The 18,899-nt window shown below is 35.3% G+C and overlaps 1 protein-coding gene across 1 annotated transcript in view; it reads left to right on the top strand.

Moving 5' to 3' along the window:
• Hers (Histone gene-specific Epigenetic Repressor in late S phase) overlaps positions 1-18,899 on the top strand; it is a 543,873-nt gene that overhangs the window by 515,620 nt on the left and 9,354 nt on the right. Inside the window, exons 5-6 of the mRNA XM_085949050.1 lie at positions 13,129-13,271; positions 18,411-18,656. Of these exons, the coding sequence (XP_085805176.1) occupies positions 13,129-13,271; positions 18,411-18,656 (389 nt within the window). The remainder of the gene's footprint in view (positions 1-13,128; positions 13,272-18,410; positions 18,657-18,899) is intronic.

The raw sequence follows: 18,899 nt of genomic DNA, 5'->3' as shown, positions 1-18,899 counted from the left end.
CTATCAAGTACAAATTTTTTTGATCGTTTAAGCTTGTCGAGTCAAGTTTATATTATGATTCAACAGAAAATTTAAAAGCGTATCTTATAAAAAGTTCTTTTTATCTTGTAATTATTTATGTATAGTCTTACAGTTTAATAAAATCCATTCTATTTTTTAAATTGATTCTTCTCACGGAGTAGGTATGTACTACATACACCGGTGTGCAATTTAATGAACAGGAAGTTGCAGAATTTTATCGCGAGTTCGCAAATGCACTCCCAACTGTGCTCGATCACTTCCCGCTCCAACCGAACGGTATCGGCGGTTTTACATACCGTTATACTGCGTTTTTATGAGCATGTTTTTTATATTATTATTATGTTGGTATGATTATAAAAATATCGTCGTGATAACTCATTGACTTTATTATGCTGTGTTCGGTTTTTAAATTTTAAACTGTGATGTTACTTTTTGTAATAATCCGTGCATTTATTGCTTCAGGCCTGGCGTATCCAACTTCAACTAAACTATGATAATATATTCATTATACAGTATCAAATCTGGCAGTGATCTACCACACTCTCTCAATGTCATTAATTTGAACAAACCCTTGTCTTGCATAATCAATTTCTTCAATTAGGTACTCAATTTCCCACTCGTCGTTTGGTCTTCTTTTCGTCATTCATTGCACTCATCGTTAGACTGTTATCCCACTGTATAAAGAGCCTACTGCGTGATGGTAAGGGGAAACTACGTCTCAGTTTAAACGCAGTGCTTCCAACACTTTTTTTTACGACGACCCCCGAAATCTGAAAATATCTAATAATCCGCTGAATTCCTTCTGCATTCTACAATCGTCCAAGTCGAAATGATAACGCATACTTAATCCGCATGCATAGTGGCTAATTTTTTCAGTCAATATAAATATTTTTATAAAATTGTTGTATAATGTCGTCGGTGTTTTGTACCATTTTGGCGAAATCGAGGTTTTAATGAAAAAACAATATGTACCTCACTAGGTACTTAAAATGGTGAATTGGTATCTCCACAGGAAAGTACCTAAAAACGATAATCGTAAGGGCGAATATCCACTTAGTTTTACGATTAAAAAGCGAATGTGACATACTCGTATTAGGCCTTTTAAAATATTATATTATAAAAACAGTATTCTTTCTAAGCTTTATTATTAACTTGTTAGACATCCACAGGTAATTAATAAATAAATGTAAAAAGCTAAAAATCCTCCTGTAAAATGGCATTTTGGTTAATTCGCCCTTTTTACAAAACACCAACGACGTGATGTAGGTATAAACACACAACTTTAAATATATACCTATATAAATTGTAAAACCATAAATAAATATGTTTGTGCTTCTACTAAAACATTTCGTGGCCCCCCGCAGAAGCCCTACGGACCCTCGTTTAAGCACGGAGATCCGCATCTGCCCTTTCTCTCACTAATGCGGTGTGTGATGCAATATGAATCAATACGGCTAAAATATAACTACGTAGGTATATATTTGGTTAACCATGTCAGAATCTCTGGAGGTCATGAATATTCGATGTATATCTATGTTTTTCGTATTATCATGTAGAGTAGTCATAAACAGTGTTCAATGAATGGATTTAATGAATAAGTAGTAAGTAGATACGTTCATTATTAAATAAGGCAAACGGGCTGCTTATTATGGTAAGTACTTACGTACGTAAATATTTGTATGTAAATATATACGCAAAATTCAGCGGAATGAACTTTGCGTTGACAATTTGATTAAAAACGAACAGACTGTGTGAGCAAAGAGAAAAAAAATCGTGAAGGCCCGCCGAGTAAATACTTCCCGCCAACTTCCGCCACTTCCGTTTGGCGCGCGACACGAGTGCACTTTTTTCCCGCGGGCGGCGCTGCGACGCGATGCGCTTTCCGCGGGAAATCGACCATAGAGGCAACGACCAACAAAAAATACCTCCATCAGAAGACTTTTTATTTTTGCTATTATACTTACGTTACAAATAAACGACATTTGAATTCGAATGTTGAGATATAGGTACTTACTGCTGTTAATAATTTTATTATTGTATATTATGTAGTTATATTACAATAACAATTTGTTAACGTAATAATAATAATGTAAGTACATTTATCTTTTGTGGCAAATGATTATTGCTCTTTATAAAACCGATCAGTAGTTTCATTTTAAATCGTCAAATTATTTAGATTTTCTTTGTTTAGCTGGCTCTTCTCCCGAAAGAGGTTTCCAGTGTTTTTTACGATAAATAAATGATCCACTTCTTAGGTTCATGCTATAGATCCAAACATACATTGAAAAACAACATGTGAATTTATAAACAATTTCTTTTATTCAAGGATTTGAGAATGTAACATTCTTTATATTGATAATTTGAAAACATTTACTTGCTAGAATTTTGTTTAAATGCGACCGACGAGACTTGAACTTATAACCACTGGATTCGCGCTAATGTGCTTATCATTTACCGGGCATCCTATTTAATTACGACGAAAATAACTATCAGATATTACAAGAAATGCTTATTAAATTGCATTAATAACATCTGAGATGTTTTCAAAATTATCAATATAAAGAATGTTACATTCTCAGATCTGTTTTTGATAATCAATTGCAATCAAAACCGGACGTTTTCATTGTGAGCATTATTTATCTACCGTTTGCATACTTGGCATACTATTTAGGCACTTACTCTACAACTACATGTAGTCAGTTAGGTACATGGCATATCAATAAATGCTGTCAATGCAGTATTATTAATTGTTGAGATAATAATAGTAATATTGGCCCACGATGGCCGAGTGGTTACTTGTCGGTTTGTAATGTCGTTGGTTCGGGGTTCAAATCCAGGGCCTGGCAACTTTAGAATGTGTCTTTGGTGTCAGAGTGTAGACCTAATAGATTGAGCAAGTGGCTAACATCAATTTCTCGTAAAAAATGTACTCTGTGGTGTGGGATGATCCTCTTAGTATTGGACATGGTGATGTAATAATAAAATTGTATGTTTGTTCGTTGGAGGTTTTTATTTTTATTCGAATCTTATAATATTATCAAATTTAATATGATATAGGTATACCTACCTACTTATAAATAGAATTCAAGCGCCTTAAATATTCGTATTTCGAAGAAAGAACGAGATCACTGTCATCGCAAACTCTACTGACGGAATGTTATTTGCATTTAAAAAAGGAAGATGTCACCTTTGCGGCGACATGTCAATTTTTCTATGATAGTTTTTTCGTCGAATAATGGAGCTGTTTTATTTAATATACGCTATGCCTGGGTAAATAAAGGTTTCCCATTTCCTGTGAGCTCGATACTAGGATCGTATTCTCTGCCGCTACTCCTTTATAGGAAAACCATTTTCGTTTACACTGAACAAATGGGTGTCACTTTCTTCTCTGCTTTACAAGCTTCCACTTGGCGGACTCGCCATTTATATTCACTCGTACAATTCTCCGTCAATAAGTAGATATGTATTTTTTTTTACTTTTAATCGACAACGATAATGTAGTGAAAACCAGTTTCAACCATACGTCACAGCTAAAATTTCCTGATAAAAGAGGACCTAAGTTATATCTAGTTCTAGCTGAAGAAAATGTTTAGGTACGACAAAATGTCATTTCCTTTCTTATATGAAGTCAAAGTTTTACTATGAACGGTCGTTGTTAGTCAACGCACAATATAGTTGGTATTGATTGTAAAAAAACTACGTAGCTCGTAGGATAGGTATGCATTTGAATAAGCCGTCGTTATTAGAAGCACTAACATTTTCTCTAATCAGCAGCATGAGGTGCGGTCGAATGTACATTGACCATTGATTTGCACCGGGACATTTTATTACGCTCCTGTATAAAATCTCAATATTAAAGTGGACACGTTATCAGAATACGTCAAAGGCACCGTTGTTTTTAATAATCGCCCTTATTTCAATATAGGTAAGTATTAGTTTGATTTTCAACTAAGTACGTTCATAAAAATACGTATTTGAACGATCTTGGCATTACTGACTATTATTGATATCTATGTAGACAACACTACATTCCAGTGGCGAAGGGTGGAGGTAGACTGTTAAGATTCAACATAAATAGTGCACACTAAACTTTGCCAGTCAAACATATTTGTTTTCATTGAAGTAAGACTACAAATTGCAGATAGTGTTCGCTGGTTTTTAAAATTCAATTAACCCCTGCGTAAACCAAACCATCATCTGGGCCGCATCACGAAGACTTTTTTTTAACAGATTAACATTCTTATTATATTTTTTCAGTCCATTACTTTATTTTAAAATAAATTTAAAAACGTAGTTTTGCATTGTTTTACATTACACCATGTTCATATTATTACAATATACACATGGACCTGATCGGAGTGGATGTTGTATTAACAGATTTTTGTTTTACGATAAACGATGTTTGCCATTTGCTCAACATAGAAGTTGCTTTCAAACACATAAACAAACAACTTGTGGATTTTGGAAGACCCTGGACTTTTGAACCGGGACACACAATATTGTGAACTGATATGTTACCGCTCCGCCATCGTGGCATTAATTTTTTAGTGCGATATAAATATAAGTATATAAAATGATAGATTTTATTAAGAACCTCATTCTGTAAGTTTAAACTATTCCTTGCAAATTGTGTTAAAACATGATATAACCTTCTTTGTTATTGTGATACGTGATATTCACCGAAATTTTTTCTCTGTCAATCTTAGCCTCTCATCTTGCTTTTATTTGTTTCGTTGACGAAAATAAACTCTTATCATAATATTACGAGGCGAATTGTCGGCGAACAGTGTGCGAAAGAAACCATAAATATTGCTACAGCAAAAAATCTCTTAGACGCGCGCGGGAAAAAGAAATTGGCGGGAAAACTCGGAGATTTATCTGCAGACGCCTGTCATTCCGTTGCCATGCCTGGAGAATTGTCCTTGGGAAACGAATTAATTATGAGTACAATAATTTAGAAGTGAATAAAAAGCAATTATTTTATTACCTAATATTTGCCGCGAATTTACTTCAATTACCTAGCTATATTTTTATTATTATCGATGGATGTATGCAATTACGAATATCTTGGACGAAGCAAGTGACAGACGGAACTGGGGCCTTATGCCGGGTCCACACTGGCAACATGTCGCCGGCAACCTCGTTAAATTTTACGATAAGTATGATAATTATCGTAAAATTTAACGAGGTTGCCGGCGACATATTGCCAGTGTGGACCCGGTATTATGTTATAACTTGCGAGTTAAAGTCGCCCAGTCGACATGACGTCATATGACATCATTGTGACGTGCTACCGGAGTGATAATAGCATTCGAGAAATTATCGCTACTCAAATACCGGCGTTATTAATTGTCCCCATACACAAATAGGTGTTTCAGCATAATAATATCTACAGTGAGCCGTGTGCTTGGGCGGCTCGCCTCGGTGCGCGTATTGAGCTTACCTCACAATACGTCATGTCGTCGGGTGACTTCATGTCACAAGTTATAACATTCTACAAAAAATAAATACTGTTTTTTTTTTTAATTCAAGTATCAAACCACCTAAACAAGCCGAACCTCGTAATTTAAACACCGTCATGTTTACTACAGTAGAATAAATTCAATACATAATACATTCAAGATTTCGAAATATAATCATCTTTGGTTCCATTTTGAAGAGAAAAGAAATTACTATTTTATATATATTTAAAGTGTTTTTTTTATAAGCATATTTTACAAATAATATAATATTCAAAAAAATAATGACGACATAGCCATACGTATTTTCTTCGGTTTTTCATATTGTATTTACCAATCGATGTCCAAACGGAAACGACGAAATTCATGCATAAACGACAAATCGCATTGTATTTGTCACATTTTCAAGAATAACCATTAGTTACATAAATTGATTATCGGCAGTCATTCAAATATATTCACTGTTTGTTATTTTGCCTCAAACATACTCTCTAAAAATGGAAAACCGTTCAGCGATGGAGAATATAATATGAAAGAAGAGTGGTTTAAATGCTTCCACGATCTCTTTGAGAAACTTGAAAACAAGTAAAAAAAAATATTCAAAGAATAAAAGATATGGATTCAGCTAGAAATACGACGAAAGATAGAATATCAAGTAGGTATTCAATTGCAATTTTTAAACTTTTTTTCGTCATGAAAAACTGCTTGGCACGTCAGACAGCCGAAAAATATTATTTGGTAAATTTTGGCACGCGTACGTAAAAAGGTTTGTGAACCCTGATATAAGTCCAATTTTAGAAAAAGCATCGGATCTAAATATACCATTATCTTTTTTTTTTTCATGAATTTCGCACTCGGTATTTTTTTTATTTGTCTATATCAAAAACTTTTAACTTTTTAAAAAATCGCAGTCGTATATAAAAAGAACTTTTAATTAAAATATTGTTTGTTTAAAATGGTTGTTATTCAAATGTGTCTCGGAAAATTTAAATACCTTTTGTGAACACAGCATTCGGGCATCGGGATGCTGCTAATTATAGCCAACCTCCGCTGTAGTTATTATGGAACGCTGTTTAAAAATAGACGCTATAAATGTTTTTTATAAATAAATGTGTATGAATTTGAAATTACCGCTATAACCAGCAATGAGAATTTTTTGATATTTGATTTTATAATTAGAATTTTATTTTTCCATTTGCATAATCAGGTTGACGTCGTATTTTCCCGGTACTTTGGTAGTTGTTGGTATTTTTCTGATATCTTTGATGAAAAACATAGTGTACATACCTACTAACAAACCACTCTTTGGCTCCGGACGAATACGGGGAGGAATCGCAAGAGGTGTGGAATCTGTTTGGGGGGGGGGGGGGGGTTGATTCAGGATGAACATTGTTTTGGTGAATAATTTATCGCCACAGTAGAAACTACAAAAATGGTATAAGGTGCATTGGGGTAATTCCGAATATGGGTATATTCCGAAAGTTCAAAAATTCTACCAATCGAAGCGATATTTTCCTGTTGGCAACATTTAGTCTAGAAGCCATGTTCATTGTGATCGCCTCGTAAGTCGTCGCTAGTCGCTAGTGTCAACAATGCGTGCATACCATCAAGTTTTTTCGGAGAAGTGTTTTTCGCGCCATTTTTGCTGATTCGTAATTACCCCAACTTACATATCTCGGGATTCTGGTAAGTTATTTGAATAAATGATTGCTTTTACGATAGATTATCGTTTTTTACGAATTAGTTAGAGAACACAACGTCCTAGCTGTGTTTTTAATTTTTTTTCGGAAATACCCCTTTGGGGTTATTCCGATATATATTCATTCCGCAATAGCCCACTTTACTTTTTCATAGTAATTGGCAGTGATTCTCAATCTGTAAAGAAACTAAAATTATATCTTATTTAGATGTACATAATATACTTAATTAAATTAATATTAAAGTAAGTAAATTTAGCGTCGTCCTAATAAGAAGCTATCGCACGCCCTATTATAATCTTGGGTAAGTGCGGTAACTCCAGCCTCCACTTAACAGCATAACTAGTGTATCCGACATCATGAGCGAATATAGCAATGCTGATATTATAGATAATCTTGATTTTGAAGAATTGATGGATGAATACTCTGAAGATGATAGAAAAATATACAAGGAAGAACCAAGGTCACAAAAAAAAAACAAAAGATGTGAAAAACGGTGAAAGTTTAACTGACGAAAAGATACTCACCAACAACGATTCAAATTCTCTCTGTACTAAGAGTAAAGGTGTTCGCAAAAAAAGTAAAGGTAAAGAAAATCAAACGAATAAAACAGACAAAGAAACGAAGAGAAAAGACACATTGAAAGAGATGACAAAGACAACGTTGATGTTTTTATAAAAGGAAAAAATATGACAACTAGAGAAGACTCAAAAGAAAAAGACAAAGATGAACAACTGCTACTAAAACTGAAAAATAAAGATATAGTATACAAAACTCAAGAAAAGGACCCTGCCAAGAAGGAAAATTACAAATTAAATGACTCAGTGCTTGTCAGATATTCAATCAGAAAAAATGGAGGTACTATATTGGGTTCAAAGAAGAAATAATAAAACATGAGGAAACATACTTCTCTATCAGCTTCTTAAAAAACTATTGAGACCACAGCAGCAGCTAACCTTTATTACGATCAAAAGAAAAGATAGTGACAACGTTCCAGAGTCATTAATAGTGAAGAGGATAGATATACAAAAAAAGTGCTGATGAAAAAGAATATTACTTATGTAATGATAAAGATAGAATTTATTTTGACTGATTGCGTACCAAACTAATAGATCATTATTATGTATATGTGAGGCTTTCAGACCATGTCTTAAGCAATTCTGTTATATTTTTGAACAGTGTAGCCCCCATTTTAGTTTTAAGTTTGCTAGAAGGAATAAATTATAAGTTTATGACATAAAAGTAGATGAAAATGATTAAAAAGACAAGTTCCGACTTTGATTTAATATTTTTAATGTTGACTAATTTAATTGTATGGGTATGAAGAAAGTTTATTTTGCTATGCAAAAAGCAGTAAGTAAACAAAAGATATCTTTTTAAAAAATATTGTTCTATCAAGGTAGTCAAATTATCATTATAAAAATTATCACTTTCTTTGATTTTCCTCGTCTTTATTTTATTGATTTAAGGTGGTAGGTACTTGTGTCATATTGGGATATTTTTTCTCATTATTTGTCACCGGTGGGAACAAAACTGGTAGTAACAACCGGGAATAAACCTGCTCTACTCCATCCCGTTCCACAATCCCTTAAATCCTAAGTTCTTAACTGAAATGTTGAGAACCACTATCTTTTTTTGGGGTAATTCCGAACTAATAGTATCAAAAGTTAAGGATTATGGATACTATTAACAAAATTGATGATATTTTGTGTTAGGAGTAATTACGGTCGAAAAAGAAAGGTAAACCTTCGGTCAAAGTGCAATAAAATCAACTTTTGAATAATTTCGGAATTACCCCAAGATAGTTCGTAATTTCCCCAATGCCAAAAAAAAATGACTCAATATTTCAAATTCTCAATTTAAAGAAACCGACTATATATTCAAGAATCTAATATATATTTATCATACATCTTTTCTTTAAGTACACAGAGGTAAAACAATAATGGCAGTTTATATAAAACACTTTGAATATTCAAGAATCTAATATATATTTATCATACATCTTTTCTTTAAGTACACAGAGGTAAAACAATAATGGCAGTTTATATAAAACACTTTGAATAATTTACCGAAATATATAACCTCTAGTCATCTCATAGAAATTTCTGTCGGAATTACCCCAATGCACCTTACCTTCAATATTGTGTTTGCGCAACGCGTGTGCGGGAAGAGTTTAGGGCTTCGGATTTGATTCCCAATGTGGTCACAATTTATATGATTTTCTCAAACCATACTACCGTTTCACTACGCTACTGCCATTTGCTCTCATGACTTGTTGTAATGCTAAAAAGAATATATATGTAATATATATTTGAACGAGTATATCATTATTTCTGAGTGAATATTTTGAGCTAATAATGAATGAATAGAGTGCGGTGCATACGTCACAACCGCGAAAGCGAAGTCTAACAAATTTGGGGCACCCAGCGTAATCAAAATCATGAAATTTTCTCGATAATTTTTTTTTCCGACCATGTTCGATCCTAATAAGATCATAATATGGGCCTCTACAGAGTGGAGGTTTGTATAAACAGATTTTGTTTTTACGAGAAATGGATGTCAGCCATTTGCTCAACCTATTAGGTCCATACCCTGACTCAAGCGCAAATTGAAAAATAATAGTGTGTATTCGCCAGACCCCGGATTCGAACCTGGGTCTCACGACGCTATAGGCCGACGCTTAAAGCTCGCGGCTATCGTGGGTGTTATAGGGTATAAATAGGCTGGTTATATTCAATGAATGGATCTGATTTTTATGCGAATCCATCTGGGAGGAGTAGTGAGTGTTGGGAGACCCACATTGCGCTGGTTGATTAGTCCAGAATGTACGAGCGATTGGAATCACGGATTGGAGGAAGATATACCGGGGGAGACGATTTGAGAAGGCAAGAATCCACTACGATGATGATGGTTACGCAATTGACATCATGATATCATCATAACAAAACAACATATCTTTCGCCAAGTCAAAATAATTGAAAGACGCGTCTTGGTGTGTCGACATTAATAAGATATGTATAAAAAAATGATTTCGAATCAATTACAATGGGAGTTGATTGGCGCAGAAAAAGGTGACGAGCGAGGCGTCCAAGCACGCACGTTCGCAGTCCGACACGCGACGTCAGGTGTAGTCAAGCCGTGACACGTGGTCAACTTAAGACACGCTATTAATTGTTATTTTACACCGTTCCATGATTTTTTTATTTTACATTTTATTGCTAATTCATTCAAGCAAGGACTTGAATGGATAAATTGTAAAACAATTGTGAGATGTTTTCGTGAGCATTGTAATTTTTAATTAAAATTTACATAATATAAAAGAAAAAATTGAGTGTACACTATACCAATGAGCGTCAGTCTATTTTTCCCCCCTATTCGTGGACAATATCAGATCCACCAACGCCTTCGACCTCGAATCACTTACTGAGTTGTGTAGCCAAAATAATCTCCTGCTTACGCCTCTGCTGCCTTCTATCTTTCTCTGAATTATGAGCTAGACTGAATTACACTTCTCATTGTAGATTCATTATGTAGCATTTCTGCCTCAGAAGTAAAAAAAGCCCTTGACTCTACTTAATTGACGTCACTATCCTTTTAATCGTTCCAATGACCTATATCCATTATCGATTTCTCTAGCTTCACCTATTTGTGCGTGTGTATGTAGACATAACATTACGTCGGCTTAACTAGAAAACTGCTTATCTACGTATTTGGTCGAAAAAAAGTTGAGAACGCCATTTTGTAGAGAATTTTATACGTCATCGAACTGCAAACTACGTATAATTAAAAAAAATATGGCATTTGCACAATCTTCGCTTTAGAAAAATGCGTAACTTCTAACATCATATTAGTGACAAGAAAAGTGCGTATCTGCTTTCATTCGCTCTAAGTTTGGCGAGCAGCGAGCAACGTTCCTGTTCAGACTAGTTCAATTGCTCAAATTTGGTGTTTTTAAACGAATCTTCACATTATTCGAGGTATGTTATGTCATTATAATATCATTAAATATTAAGTTTATATGAAAAAGTGCTGTTTACATGTTTAAAATGAACTTTAAATTCACTGTGGTAGATACCTACTTTTCTCATAAGAGTGTGTCAGTAGATACGCAGTTTGCGGGCGTTTGTAATACGATTAATATGATATTATTATTTTTGTTGATCCCATTTCTTGTACTAAAACTTAATTACTGACACTACAAAAGTATAGAAAATAATTTACAGTTTGATAATAAATATTATTATGGTTATTTACTTGTTTTATTAAAATTCACGGAAGGGGTTAGTGACACATTGAATTTTTATGTTACAGAAATCAACCATGTCGTCGTTAAGAGCCCATAAAATTATGAATGCCCTTAAAAATTACGTCGTCAATGATGATGGTAGTCTCACAAAGAAAATTGAGCCAGTGGAGACAAGGACTGTAAATACAATTATTGATTCAAACAATCTTGAATTAGGTGAAATTTGCATTTCGGTAGCACAGGTGGAAAATGGTTATGAAGAAAAGACAACTCATTGTTTGCGCAAGCGGAGACTCAAAACTATATCCAAATGGAGTCAAATAACATTTTAGAGACAACTCATTGTTTGATTGAGCAAGTGGAGACTCAAAACTACATCCAAATGGATTCGAATAACAATTCGCTAGACGATGTGTTAGTCTTTGCAGAGCAGGTGGAAGGAATACATACAAAAAAGGAGGTACAGATTAATGCTAGTCTGTCAACTGAAGATAACACAGTTGATAAACGAAGATCTCAAACGGGTCAGATGGATAAAAACCAATGGGCAATCGCAAAAAAGAGAGAAAAGGGTGAATCTTACAAAGGAAAAAAGAAAATAAATGGAAAATGGAAGTATGGCATCGGCAAAGAGAAAAGAACACTGAAAGAAAGGTTTAATTGCAGTTCCTCAAAGAAAGATCGCTCTGTTATAAAATATCAGTCGATATCAGAAGAGAGGAGAGTTATGTTTAATGATTTTTTGGAAGTTATCTTGGGCAGAAAAGAAAGTGTTGGTTAATACGATTGTAACAGTTAATGCAACAAATAGAAAAACCAGTACGAAAAAAGCATCAAGAAGATCAACTTCCACTGTGCTATCCTTAAAATGCAGAAATAGATATGTCAGAGTGTGCAAGAAACTATTTTTGTAAAAATTTTATATGTTAACATTTTAATAAAATATTATTCTTCCATAAGTTAATAGTTCAAACTTATTTTCCTATGATTATACTTGGTAGGAGAAAAGCTTGCTATGTAGGTACTTCTTTCAGCTTGTTATATCATGCTGTTACATTCATTGTGTGTTGATAATTGGGTAATATTAGTATTTTTTTTTTTTTTTTCCGACCATGTCCGATCCTAATAGGATCATATGGGCCTCCACAGAGTAGAGGTTTGAATTAACAGATTTTGTTTTTACGAGAAATGGATGTCAGCCACTTGCTCAACCTATTAGGTCCATACCCTGACTCACACACATATTGAAAAACAATATGTGTACTTGCCAGACCCAGGATTCGAACCTGGGACCCACGGCATGATAGTCCAAAGCTTATGCCGCGCGGCCACCGTGGGTGTGATATTAGTATTAGTATCCTCACACTAAATTTGCATACTTAAAATAAGTTACGCAAACTGCGTATCTCCAAATTTTATGTTGGTAAGGAAAAGAGAATAATACGTATCTGCATTTTTTGTGTTTTTTGGGAGACAGGTTAAAATTTTTCTTAATATTTGAATGCCAAATCAACAAAAATTATTATTTACGTAACATATGTAAAATTCACAACATGATATTGGTTACAACTGATTTTATTCAGTTTTTATGCTCTCCTGAACATTTTGCTAAACTGTAGATAAGCAGTTTTCTAGTTAAGCCGACGATTACATACGCATCTGTTATAATACTCTGTTTCTAAATATATCTTCTCTTTCTTCGCAGGTTACTACCAGCCAGCGGGCCCGCTGATCTCGGCGGGGCCCCTCCACGGGGGCTTCAAAGAGTCGGGGGCGGCGCCAGCGCCAGCGCCGCAGGAACAATCGCCGCACTTCGGACGATACCAGTACCCCCCGCAACCACAACAGGTAACATAATTTATGACAATATACCTACATACATTTTATTTTACCTCGAACAATATACTGTTTCTATCTATCATTACATTACATTAATCAACTCTAATTTAATTGTCTCATCTAACTTATAACCATTAGTTATTAGTTAACTAATAATCAATGATATACGTATCGATTTATTTGACTCTACCTAACCTGGACGATAGCCAGCCGAACGATAACATGTCGTATTATAAAAGCTAGTCCAAGAAATAATTCCCGAATATCTTCAAATATTAGATACCTACCAATATAAAATGAGCGCTACGTTTACATGACAAACTTTTAACGCATATTGTGATTTTAACGCAAATAGTTTATCCCAGGTCACATGATTACGCCCACGATGACAGAGGGTTACGCGTCAGGTCTATATCGCCATGGGTCCCGTTTTCATGTCCACATATTGTTTTTCAATATGTGTTTGAACCCAGAGCATGGACCTGATAGGTTGAACAAGTAGCTAACATCCATCTCTAGTAAAAAAAAAACCGTTAATACAACCTCCACTTTGTGGAGGCCGATATTATGATCTTTCTTAGGATCGGACATGGTTAAAATAAATAAATTAAATTAATAACAACATTAATGAGAAAATATGGGATAGACTTACTTAAACACGTATAGTATGTATATTATGTTATTTTAGTTTTTATAGTTATGTACGTCTGTCTCTCATAATATGCATTAAAGTTTAACACGCATTCAATATTTTCGGACAGTCGGCTCGCTTTGTGTACCTTGGTTTTAGGGTCAAAATAATAAAGCGGACCCTGCTTCAAAACTGATGCCACGCTACGTAGGGTAAGCCAATTCCTATTCATTTTGTGTTTCCAGATTTATAATATATTTATTCATACTCGAGAATTGCACATTTTTACCATTACACCCAGAAGGCAACGCGCTTACCACTTTTTTTGTGTTCCCTGGTTTGAACGACAACTTTATATTAAAGTTCAAAAACATTACTGTAAAATTCATGAATTTGCCAAAATCGCCTACGAAAATTGAATTAATGATCATATTGAATTTAATAAAATTGTAGACCGACCGTGAGGTATACACTCATCTCTTTCCGGTAGAAAGATGCTACGGTGAAATGTTTTACGTACAATTTACATATAACCATGAAAGTGACGTAAAATAACGTGTAAAATAAAGTACGTTTAGTTTAGATTTAATGCACTAAATCTCGTTTCGTGAATTGTGAACTGGTCGCGCATTACGGATGATCCAAATTCATCATTGGAATACCGTATTTACAGTATTTTGGACCTAAAATGAATCATTATTATGATGTGGATATGATTATGTTGTGGCAAACATATTTTACATCGTAATAAAGTCAAATGATAGGGGCCACTTGGCACATCTTTGCATAATAATTTTCGTCTTAGAAGCCCCACATGCTCGAACCGAATTAGCCTGCCTTGACATTAAAGACTAAATCTGTCTACTAACTTGCCTAATTTCTACGTACCTCTGAGTTTCTGACCGAAGAAATTCTAATAAAATGAATCACCATCCGTCTTGTATCTAAGATTTACTTCTGCTGCAAAACTAACAAAGTGGACTATTATTATAGTCCACTTTGTTAAAACCCTGTTAATTTGTAAAGCGTCGCATAAAGTTAATAACATGTGTTTATAGTTTATGTTTATGTAAACAAATGCGTTATTTTATACTATATCGGAATACAAATTTATTTATCAAAAATATGTTTTCTATCATTATTGACAACTATTTTATAATCTCTCTTGCAGCGTTGCGATTCCCTTTTTATAAAATATGACTAGTTTCTAATTAAAATACTAAATTAGGGGGCGGCGTGACGGGTCGACCAGATAAGTGAGATAAACATCACAAATTTACTCTAATAAGTCGCCTGCGCTGCTATTTTACTTCGAGAGTAATGGTTGTGCGATGCAATTTTTGAAGATATACTTCTTTGGGGCGTTTGGTAAAGAGTGAAATTGAGAGCTGCGCGTGCACACCGTTACGAAAGTTCGCGACATTATGAAGTTAGCTGCGAATCAGTCAGCTGTACCTATACAAACGCAAGTTTGATAGTAGAATTGTTCCACTGCCTAGGCAACGAATTTATTATTGTCGGTCATTTGCAATTCCTTACGTAAACAAACGATTAAACGCCAGAGTGACAGTTACTTGATAAATAAAAACAACGAGAAATAATTATATAATTTAGTAATATAAGTTAAAGTGTATAGAAATAAACCAACAACGCTCCAATAAGCGGCCCTTTTCTTGAATGTGTAATTTAACAAGATAATTAAGAGCTAGTCGAAGAATCTAGGTTATCACAATTTTTGTTTTTGTTTTGTTACGCCATAGAATTATAACTTCTGACATACTCCTGGACTTCCCGTCTTCAATGGGGGGAGCCGGAATAAAGTTTTGTAGGCCTAAACGTGCGGCTTGGTCACATAGTCAAAATAAGTACACGCACCGATTTTTTTTATTATCATGTCTATACTCGACAACACCATAATTCAAGTGGATGTATTCATAGACACAAAACATCGCTAAAATAAACTGAATACCCGTAACCTCAAACAACATTTGGAAAACGCTACTATAGATATACTACACTGCATTTAACCTTAGTGATAGGTAGGGGGTCCGCCAACTATCCTAGTCTGGGGACCCGCTTCAGGATATGGGAGCCATGATTTTTAATCTGCCATATTGTTCAATTGATTACTTTTAAATTTGTATTTTATAGATAGACCTACATGAATAATAATCCAAAGTACAGATATCTGCAGAATATGGGAGGTGTAATACATCCTCCCAGTTAAGTCCCAGGTAAGTTAGTACCTACCTGCTGTGATTTTCTGTTTCTTAAGCATCCTTTAAATTTAAAAGATTTGACGTTTTCTGAATCACAATAATAATAATTGACAGCTGTCATACAATATCCATTTTAAATTATGTATCTACATATAAGGGTACTTGACAATAATCTCAAAAACACCGTTTCCGTCATTGGCGTAATAAAAACAAATAATCCCTTAAAAACCCATCTGAAATAAAAGAAAGAAAATCTCTATTATTTCTTAAAATAAAATGTTTGTTTTTTATTCCTATATACACAAATTTCGGCATGTTTTTTTTCCAAAATAATAAGTCCCTCGGGCTAATTTTAATGTTGTTAATACTGTATGCGAAACGTGAAATTGGATTCCAGCGACTCGGGAGAAATAGTTGTATGATATTATCTCCCCCACAGGGAAAATGGAATAAGCGCCAACTTCACAGCTTATAGCATTTTCAGAAAAATCTGAAGGCTCGTTATATTATTCTTTTCTCATGTTTTGGTTTTCCTTGTCGGTAAGTAGATGCTTATTATTCACAATGGGAAATGTTATTTTAATATTTCGTTTCTATTTTTTTTATCAATACAGTCTATGTACTCATTTTAGCCTGGCCTGACTAACTGCGATAGTATTAATCTATTTCGTGAAGTATTTAAGACAGTGATTCCCAAACGGATTCCGCGAAACCCTAAGGCTCCTCGAGAATTCGCAAAAGAGCTTGAAAGAGTGAAAAATGTTTCACGTGACCTATTTTGAAACAATATAGTATTTTAGAGATTAGTGTAAAAATCATGGAATTTAGTTGTAACCTGCGTCTTCCTGTTGTCTCTGTTAACAGAGAGTTGGAGCGGAACTTGGAACAGGAGCACGGAGCAATGGGGCAATGGGATTTTACCCGGAGCCGGTGCACCGAAAAATTATAGTGCTCCACTGCTCCGGATGTTTTTTTTTTTATTTCTTTTTCGTCCTAAAATCCAATGCAAATAGTTTTGACAATTTGCAACATTGGACTTATTTGAAATATGGCAACACTGCCGAGTGATAAATAACCTCACTTTTTTGACAGAAGAGGCAAATAATGAGAGACGACTTGCTGTCGGTTTTGTTTAATATAATTAATAATGAAGATGACGATTATTTTAAAACTACTTGTTTTTTATTTTTTTAACATTTTTATACATATAATATTTATTAAAACTTTTTACCCGGGGCGGAGCAGAACCTGGAACGGAGCTGGAGCAAGTATTAGGTCCCGGAGCGGACCTGGAGCGGAGCAACTCAAAAAAGGGTCTGCTCCAAAGCTCTGTATGTGCTATCCAGCCGTCGCGTCGTAATGTGCGGAGAGTCTAAGGCGTAAAACCCACTTAACGGAGCGAGTGGGGCGGGGCTCTCGCGCAAAATTTCACAAGTGGCGCGTAAATCAACGAAAATACAACGTAATCAAATACGCCAGCGCACACTGGATTTGACGCCGCATTATGCCCGCCTGCCCCATGAGTCATCGTTTTTTGGCTTCTCGGCGATACGAATTAACGAAAATACAACGTAGTCCATTCATTGAAAACGGCGAGCAAAATCACGCTCCTCGAAGCGTCGTCGATGCGACGGGCGAGAAGCCATTATTTAAGAACAGCGAACTCTTTGTTTAGTTATTGCGTGTCCGATTTTAATTACAAGCCCCGAGAAATTTAATAATATTTTTATTGCTTTGTTATGAGAGACGCTGATAATAATAATTATTTTGTGCTGCTTGAGCCTCTTATTACATAGGTGAAGGGTAATTCGCGGGTGGGAGGGGGCCTACTCAGTAGTGAGCGCACCGAGCGCTTTCTTGTGGGGCTTTATGCCTAAGTGTACGTCCTGAGTGGCAGCGTTCGGCGCAGCGTTGAACGTTTTGCGCAACTCAAACGTATAACCGTATAAATGTATAACCAAAAAAAGACATTGTCTACGAACATTTTCACACACGGTTATACGTTTGAGTTGTGCAAAACGCTCAACGCTGCGCCGAACGCTGGCACTGAGGCCTCACACTAACACGGTGTAGGTCACGTAAGGCCTAAAAATACTTTATGCAAATAAGTAAGTCTTTGCATCTACATCTAACCCTCATGGCCTGAACACATTACCATCACGTCACGCTGCGATAGGTATAGAAACGTTGAGATAGAGATATTGATTCATTATACATTACTGTTTAAATTATATATTACCAGGACCAGATTTTCCTGACAATATCCTCATATAAATGTACTATGTATTTTTTCCCCAGGTGATGCACTACACGTCAGGCTTCGGAGCGCCGCATGCCCACGCGCACCCACACCCCGCTCACCTGCAGTACGGGGTTGGCACCGCCGGGCAGTACGTAGGTGGTGTCGTCACTGGAGCTGGCGTCGGAGAGTCTTGCTACGCCGGCAGTGGCTCGCGCCCCTCGCCTCAGCAGCCCTGTTATAGGCCGCCGCCCGCGCACAGGCCGCCCAATTCCTACAGACCTCCGCCACCGCCTGACAACCAGGCAAGTTACCACTCCTCAAACTTCTCACTCTCAACAATACATTCTTATTCTAGTTTTAGACATTTTTCTTCTACAACCATGTCTGCTTCTTACTTGGATATGGAGACCCAAAAATCCTTGAAGACCTGGCTCAACATAACGAGATTACCATGTTATCTTCTCAGAGACATACCTATGTATTTTTGCTTTTCCAAATTGATTGTAGTTTCGACATCGAATAAAATGCCATTGCTTTTCTCCTGT

Source organism: Rhyacophila brunnea, unplaced genomic scaffold (assembly GCF_057557595.1).
Source record: "Rhyacophila brunnea isolate RB1 unplaced genomic scaffold, BYU_Rbru_1.0 scaffold_21, whole genome shotgun sequence".
NCBI classification, from domain to species: Eukaryota; Metazoa; Arthropoda; class Insecta; order Trichoptera; family Rhyacophilidae; genus Rhyacophila; species Rhyacophila brunnea.
The sequence above is the reverse complement of the archived record's forward strand: the minus strand, read 5'-3'. Positions and strand labels throughout refer to the sequence as shown.